The sequence below is a fragment of the Bidens hawaiensis genome, unplaced genomic scaffold, assembly GCF_021521415.1.
Source record: "Bidens hawaiensis isolate Kalapana, Puna unplaced genomic scaffold, B.hawaiensis_p1.1 tig00005637_1, whole genome shotgun sequence".
Classification (NCBI taxonomy): Eukaryota; Viridiplantae; Streptophyta; class Magnoliopsida; order Asterales; family Asteraceae; genus Bidens; species Bidens hawaiensis.
This window is the reverse complement of record NW_027491366.1, coordinates 915,038-924,143: the sequence shown is the minus strand read 5'-3', so window position 1 is coordinate 924,143 and position 9,106 is coordinate 915,038. Positions and strand designations below refer to the sequence as shown.

Here is a 9,106-nt window from a genome sequence, read left to right as displayed (position 1 = left end):
AGTATATGTTGTTTTTCATTTATGAAGTTCACATAATAATATAATTCGTTGGGCTTGCTTAACAATCCATGAGTGTTGATCAAACTACATCTTTTGTGAATATATTCTTCATTTTAAGTAATACTATAATAAATTCAAATAATATAACATCACAATTAAATTTGAATTTTCAAGTTTCACCATTCAACTTAATTGACTATATGCATTAATACATATATTTTTAACATTTTATATATTTCATGAATATCTTTATATATATGGAAACAAGTAATGATAAGTTAAAAAATAACTGTAATTTACTTCTTTGTAAGTGACTAAAGTCATGGTTAAATATTTCTAAAATTTTAAACAGTTGGTATTCAACCATTTTCCTGCTTGTAAACGGCATCTTTATATATTTTGTTTAATTATGTTGACACCGTTATATACTTATAATAGTTATAAATATGATTAGACAATCTGGTATTTGCACAACATATCACGGGTCAGTTTGGTTCAAAGTGAATTCAAAATAAGTCCATTTGGTTCGACCAAAATTTTGTTTTGACAAAAATAGGTTCGAGTCAAAACAGGTTACGACCAAAACGAGCCCATTTATAATGCAAATGATTAAAACTATAAAAAATATAATCGAGAATATGTACGGGTCAGGGCAGATCATTTTAAAATATCTTCTGTGTGGTTTGTCCTTGAACTAGTGTTGTCAAAATGGGTTTTTAAATAAGGTATCAAATAACTAGGAATAATAATTACAACTATTTTTTATTGTCGAAACGGGCGGCAGGCTCAGGTTGAATAACGGGTTTTAATGTGTTCATGTATTAACGGTTTTTTTTAACCAGGTTGAACATGCACGGTCAAGATACGTTACCTTATCAAGAGTTACAGGTAAACATGGACTAATGATTTTGATTTTTGATAAACAATATATACTGATCATTACAATCACAAATATAATATACAAAGAATGTTTTACTTATTTGTAACATATTTGTGTAACCTTATTTTGTAATTTCTGTAATTTTAATGTAAATTGTAATTGTATTAACAATATATGATCATTTTCTTGATTGTATTTCACTTAATGGTTAAGGTTAAAATGTTCATCAATTACCGTGTAATACACGGGCCTCAAACTAGTATATTATATAATAAGATAAAGATTGACTGCCGGTGCCACAAAAATGTTTAGCTACTTTTCTGTTAATGTATTTAGGAGATGTATGTGGTTAAAGTAACAAAATTGTCCCTTGGTAAGTTGGCTAAATTGGTCTTCTTAAGACCTTCTTGTACTTCTTCTCGATGGGCTGCACAAGATCAATCCTTGCCTATTGCAATTTTAATCTTTTTCTTTTTTCCTGCACAAGATCAATCCTTGCCTATTGCAATTTTAATCTTTTTCTTTTTTCCTGTTTTATAAACTAGAACTCTCCCTTCTCTAGACACTTAAGTGATTTACATATGACAATATGTAATAACAAAATATCAAACGTCAAAAGCTTCATCCGTAACTCCTTTTCTGTTTGTTATCGTGTTATTTTAATTTTTTAGACTTTAAAGCTGATGTCGTAACGAACCGAACCAAACCAATATCGACTGAATTTGTGTCGTTTGATCATAAGGTGTATGTGTAACGATACCATTTTAGATTTTTCCTGATTTATTTTTTGAGCATAGTGTCGGATACGTAACGAGTTTAATCGATACCGATCAAATTCACGTCTGTGCTTCGCCGCAACGCGGCGGGTGTTACCTAGTTATATTTGTAAATTATAGCTTTCTTCAACCATATGTTACAAACTAAAATATCCATGATTATCATCACAAACAATATCATAAAATTAATTTACCAAGTATAGTATAAGAATCAAACACAAAAGATGACCCCAAATGAAGAGGTTAATGAACTGAAATTGACACATGATCTATCGTCAACCATTTATCAAGCTAACATATATGCTAATTTCGAGTCCTTATAGAATTAAACCGCTACTGCATTACATGATAGACTAGTTAATTGTCACCTACTGCCTCAAAGTCACAAAAAGACTATTTTTGTTTCATAACCAGATAGCACATTACAAGACTTTGGACGATCACAAATAGAAAAATATTACTCCTGATTTTTCAAAATCAAACATTCGGTTACACAAAAAGCACAAGAAGCTTACTGTACAACTAAGTTGGTAATGATTAGAGCTCACTTGAGTTAAGGCACTCATCAACAAGTTGCCTAAGGCTAGGATTCTCCATTGCAGCCACAATTCTTTCCTTGTCATTCAACAGCTTGTTAACTGCAAGCATTACATAAATAAACAACACAGTGTCAAATAAGATTGTATATAATACATTACGATATATACTATGTTTTACCTGCTTCTTCATCTGCATGAGATCCAGGAGTTACTTTGATGTCTACCTGTGATATTCAGCATCAAGTGAGATATAAGACTAACATCTAAAATCACCCCGGAAAAATGCAATGCTCGATTTGCATAGTCAAAAGACTAAAATGCCCTTTAATAAGACCAAGTGTTGAGATGGCTGACCTTAAAATGTGAAGGGAAACAATCCTTAAGTTTGATTCTAAGGCATAGACCAATGACAGTTGCCATACTGCAGTGCTGAATGGTTGGTGTGAAAGTTATCCTAATATATAACAAGTGAAGCCTCAAAATTAATAATAAATTATCGAATAATGTGTTACAAAAACAAGGGTCACAAGAACAAAACAATTGGCTAGTACAAAACTTGCAGACTTAGAATAAGGATAATAATACCAGGAAATGTTGTAAAATTCAAAAATACTGAGAAAAAACCTTTTTTATGACCTGAACACAAGTTGTAGTTACACCAATCAATCATGACCCTTAACGAATCCAGGGCTGCTTAATGAGCAACCTGAGCCAAGCCAACTATAGCTCGGGCACGAAGTTACAAGAGCTGGATCGGCTCAGCTCGTTTATTCTTAACAAGCGGAAATTTGAGCTTGAGACTGACAGTAAAAAGCTCTAGCCAACTCATGGCTCGTTGAGCGAGCTCCAGTAATTTTTCATATTTAATTAAATAATAAAAATTTATTTATTTTTTTCGTAAAACTTCTAACCAGATTCAAACGAGCCAAATGAGCAAGCTTACTTTGGCTCGAGCTCGACTGGTTTATACTTTATAAACCGAATCAGCTTTGATCGTTTACAACCTGAATAAGCTCAGATCGGCCAGTTTACAACCCAAGTCAGCTCTGCTTGGCTTATTTACAACCCGAGTCAGCTTGGCTTGGCTAATTCAAAACCTGAGTCGGCTCGGCTCGTTTACAAACCGAGTCAACTCGGTTAGGCTAACTCAGAACCCGAAGCAGCTCGGCCCGTTTACAAACCAAGTAAGTAGCTCTGCTCAGCTCATTTACAAGCCGATTCAGCTCACATCAACTCATTTACGAACTGAGTCAGCTCATTTACAAGTCAACAAACGAGCCAGTTTTGAGCAAACTATTTTGTAGGGAACTAACCCCTCTTATATACTATCAAGTTTAAGTCATTGGTTGCGATTATTGAACATAAAAAAGAGTATACAAATGAGGAAAATAAATAAGTTTAGTTTGTGACGAAGTAAACCAATATTGAACAAACTCCAATAATGGAGTGTCCACTTTTAACGGTTTATACTTTATATTAATTAATAATAATAATAACAATAATAATAATAATAATAATATAGTAAATTCAATAAAATACCTATGGCACTGAAAAACAATGCAGCTAAAATAATAATAATAATAATTTGAAAGAAAGAAAGTTAGAGTATCCGGGCAAGCTTGTCATCGAGGGTGATTGATTCCTCCGATAAAACACCGAGATGCTCCGGATCCCTAATGTCCCTGACTATATGTATCCGTCCATTTAAAGTCAAAGATCACAACACAACATATATAATAATTAATAAACATAAATAGAATAATGATTATTAAAAGGAAAACTGGACGGAAAGGATATCATAAGGATCAAGTGCGTGATGATCTGGTCGACTGATTCTCTCTTTCTTTTCCCAGAGTCATTCTTGGTTGTTGGTTAGCTGGATTGAGTTAATCAGGATGTTGGTTTATGTATTGGTGTCTGACGACTGGGTCCTTATGCCCACAGATAGATAATAATAACTCCAATTGTATTGTAAAAGTGGGATTATTATTATTATTATTATTATTATTATTATTATTAGTATGACTAAATCAGATTTAGACACATGCCATCGCTTGGACCTTAACAAGTGTTATCAACACATAATAAATAACTTAATTTTATTTTATAACCGCCAACAAACAGATGCTCTGCTGCGTCGTACGGGGTGACTCAATTTCAAAGGGCTTGTCTAACCCAGCTGTACGGAGCTCTTATGCACATCCAAATTATCTATAGTTCTAGAAAAAACTCGGATGCCTGAAGGTTCACTGATGATAAAACTTGGACGTCTTTAGAATCGAACTAGAGATAAGAAAGAGTATTTTTTCATTGCATCACTCATGCCTCTTAAAGTATTACTAGTAGAGATTGAATTTGGGTCTTCATTAAAAAACTCACACTTTCTATCATGACACCATATTAAAAACTACCATAAATAAATAATGGAATAATTGTTAGAATAACATTAGAGTTAATTACCTTTTTCTTTTTTCTTTTTTTTTCATTTTTCATGTAATCCGGTAGGCTAATACCGTAGGCTAATGCCGTTTGTAGTTCTTTTAAAAAAAATTTGTTACACCTTTTAAATAATAATAAAAAAGCACAAAAATAGAAAATAAGAAAAAGGGATTATGAGCCCCCCTTAATTAAAAACATTACTTTTAATATATCTACTTCATTTGTCATCGTTACTACATAAAACACCAGTCCGTAGTGGTTATCGTTGCCTCGTTGGTTAATATTTGTTGGTTTCGATATGATGAAAGCTGTGGACAAAATGTGAGATCAAAACTTTTTTGTCCGTGTCCGGTTCATTTATTAAACAGACGAACATAAACGAACTTCCCACCAAACGGACAACCAGAGGTCCGATTCGCTTACAGCCTTACTTGTACACGAAATCACAATGATTACATATCACTCTAAGAACATCCTCGTTTTTCGCAAAAGTTTCAAAATTCCCCCTAATTTTGATCTTTGGCTGGTATTATCTGGTTTGTTTCTCATTTGTTTGCGAAATCGGATCATTGTTTTCAAGGTTAATCACCTCATTTGTAGTGGGGCTACAAATGTGACAAGAGCAACCCCCCCTCCCCCCCCCCCCCCCCGGTTGACTGAGGGATGTATTTGTCGCCGGCTTATGTATAAGGCTGATGATGTGGCGATTTTTGGACTACAACACCGTCCCCTGAACTACATATCGCCTCTCTTGTCACGTGTCAAAAATTCTCCTCATTTATAACCCCTCCACCTCCACTATACATAAAGTGGTGATCACAATTATGCATTGCATAAATGCATATTTCCTGTGAGAGCTCAATTAATTTAAAATGCCATTAACTTGTGGATTTTTTCAATATAGGATACTAATAAAAATGCAGTAGAAATGTGAGCTATGTCCACCAAATGACCAAATTAACATTGTGGACTTTAACACGTGGGCTTGTAGATTAATAAGAGTTTGATTGGGCTTCCAATGGGCCATGAGAAGAAGTAAGAAGCAAAAATGAAGATTTTTTTTTTTTTTTTTTTTTTTGGGTCACGCACGAGAATAGTTAGTAGCCGACATCATAGTGAGAGCATGGATTTCTTTATTTTTATGATTGGCTAATTTTCTCTTGATCATTTCCGGACCTAGGGTTAATTATGTTAGTAACTGGATTCAATATGGTTTACTTGTTTTTGAATTTGAATTTGGAATATGACTTAAAATCATTCGGTTAAGTATTTATCTTTACTTTGTTTGGTTAAAAACTTTTTTAAATTATTTACATCAGCTATTTACTTTGTAATAATAGTCAACAATTAGGATTGAGTTTTTGTTTGTCATTTACTTTTTATCATTAACCATTTGATTTTGATTCATACATATATTTTTCTATTAGGGGACATGTAAACTCACCTTAACAATTTTACAAGTTTTGGATGCGAGAACCCATTTCACAACTAGTTGATTAATTTGACTAATTTTACCCTAAAACTGTTAAGATTAAACACACACACACGAAAGCAATAACGAACACGAGGATTTAACGTGGTTCGGTCTAAACTGACCTAGGTACACGGGTGACAACTAACTATTTCTTTTATTGAGTGACAACGATTACAAGTACATAACGTTAAATATATATAGAGATACAACTAGGGTTTGTATCTTATTAAACAAGAAATCAAAACCGGGCCGGGCTTCAGTCTGGCCACCCTACACCCGTCTACCCTTTGGACTTCATATAATAAACCGGGCCAACAAGGCCTACGAACCCAACAATCTCCCACTCGAAGGTCTTGAGTACTCTCGTCTGCACTCCCAATGTACTTATGTAATCTAAACATTTTCTAGTTGCCACCGCCTTCTCATCAACTAACCTGGAGGCCCGTTGAAGCTCCCCGGAGCTCCAACATCAACCACGGCTAAAATTGCCCCTGACCCGTTCGCTGTCCCCATCGGCTCCCACTGAAACAAACTACCGGATCCTGAGATACCCTGAGAACATACACTCTCCATATTCAGCAAGTAATCCACTTGAGAGACTGTTACATCTGGAATACTGGTTTTCTTAATCCACTGTCGACCTGGAACTGTACCTGAAACACGACCTGTGTCCCACTGTCACGATGTCCTTTGACTGATTTAACCTTCCTAACTCATTCATCCTGAATCTTCACTTTGGCACTGGGTTTGTTACTTGCAAACCGAACCTTCTTCTGCCCACGAGATTCTGTGAACCGGACTTCGTATTTTACCAAAACTGGATCCACTCCTTTCGGTGACATATCGACCATATACAACGAACCCATTTTCTTGCCACGAGCAACCACAAGATTCCCTTTGACTACTTTCCACTGCTCATTCCCGAACTTAACATCGTGCCCCTGGTCATCCAACTGCCCAACTGAAATCAAACGTTTCTTCAAACTTGGAATAACCCTAACATCTTTCAAAGTCTAAGAAGTACCTGCTGAAGTTATCAAATCAACATCTCCCATACCCGTAACCTCTAGAATATCATCGTTCGCAAGTCGAACCTTTCCAAAATCCCCAACCTTAAGATTCTTCATCGTTTCACTACAGTGATTGGCATGAAACGATGCACCGGAATCCATCACCCAAGAATCAACATTACTCTTAACACTAAGAACTAAAAGCTCATCACTACTGGCTTTGTCATCTGTGTCGTCTTCTGTAACGTTCACCTCTTTATTACCATTCGGACACTAATTCTTGAAGTGTCCATTCTCTTTACAACCCCAACATTCAATATATTTACGAGTCCTAGACTGACTCCTCTTCCTACTGCCACTGCCTCATTGTTTTCCCCTACCTCTGCTTTCTGTGACTAATATATTACCTGCTGATTCACCAGAACTTCTGCGTCTTGAATCTTCTCCAAGAATCAAATCCCGAATCCCATAAAAGGTAACTTTTGTAGACGAACTACAAACCGCAGTCACTGTTTGCGACCAACTGTCGGGCAAAGAGGATAATAACAAAAGACCTTGAACTTCATCATCGAACTTAATGCCGACTGACACTAAGCGGGAGAGGTTCGAATTAATATTATTAATATGCGTTGCAATAAACCAACCCTCTTTCATTCTTGTTGTCACTAGATCTCGGATAGGATAGACTTTATTCACTGCCGAAGGCTTCTCATACATGTTGGATAGTGCCTCAATCATACCACTGGTTGTGGTTTCTTTCATGACGTTAAACGACACATCTTCCGGCAACGACAAAGTAATACAAGCCCTAACTTTCTTATCTAACTTCTTCCAATTTGCTTGTGACAACTTTTCTGGGTTTTCATCCTCAAACACTACATCCAAGTCTTTCTGACAAAGTAGCGCTTCAGACTGCATCTTCCACCAACCAAACTTCTGTCCGTCAAACTTTTGTATCGAAACATTTCCATCTTCTGCCATAACAATAGTAAAACGAAAAACTGGATAAAAAAGAGACATACACAACAATCGCACGAGCCTGAACTTAACAACTGTTCTACTGAAATCTGTTAAACAATCAACCTATTTAAACGGCAGCGGAATAACAAACTGAAAATCAGAAAGCTGAAACGATTAAACCTGACAATCACGGCTGGCACTGGTTCTCCGTTTCTTTAACGCTTATTCTGACGAAAATAAGATCTTGATATAATTATTCTTGGTTCGTTCTTTAAAGATTAAATACTCGACTCAAATTTATTTATTTTTGGGCTAAATGTCCCCGAAACTTGGGCCACACAAAATTTAGTCTACTGCCCTTAATATTTAAAAGTGCACAAAGAAAATAAATATCTAGCAAAAAAAACACACCCTTCAAACCTGTCTTCTAAACAAATGAGGATGGCAGTTGTTATAAGTTAACTTTTCTGTCACAAAAGACAAAGACAAAGGCACAACTTGTTCCTTCCTTGGTGGCACAATCAAAGCAAAACAAAACAAGGATTGCTTCCTGAACTGCGACTCAATCAAGTAAAAAAAAACAACGCAAAACTTTCTGTCGGCAATCGAGCAATATGGTGGTGATGCGGTGGACCTAATTTCGGAACAAAAATAGCATCTCAGATCGTCGGCGGCTGAATGAAATCTAGCCGATGATCACCTTCTTCTCCTGCACGACGCAATAAAACCCAACGGTAACAAATAGTGGCGGCGGCGAAACCCTCAGCAGCAATTAGCGGTAACGCGGCGAAACCCTAGCTCCTGTTCTGGTGCGATGGCGACGTACGCAACTAGTTCAACGTGTTCTTCGTGTGATCAGAACCTAAGCTCTGATACCACATGTTAGGATTAAACACACACACACGAACCGAACACACACACGAAAGCAATAACGAACACGAGGATTTAACGTGGTTCGGTCTAAACTGACCTACGTCCACGGGTGGCAACTAGGTATTTCTTTTATCTAGTGACAACGATTACAAGTA

The 9,106-nt window shown here is 35.9% G+C and overlaps 1 protein-coding gene across 1 annotated transcript; it reads right to left on the bottom strand.

The window, feature by feature from the left end:
* Nucleotides 1–1,904: 1,904 nt before the first annotated feature.
* LOC143630304 (protein AE7-like 1) lies at nt 1,905–6,621 on the bottom strand. Its single transcript, XM_077099360.1, has 5 exons — nt 6,543–6,621; nt 3,800–3,881; nt 2,550–2,649; nt 2,374–2,419; nt 1,905–2,294 (listed from the first exon to the last, which is right to left on the bottom strand). The coding sequence occupies exons 1-5, from the start codon at nt 6,619–6,621 to the stop codon at nt 2,194–2,196; spliced, it is 408 nt and encodes a 135-aa protein (XP_076955475.1). The 3' UTR covers nt 1,905–2,193.
* Nucleotides 6,622–9,106: the final 2,485 nt, after the last annotated feature.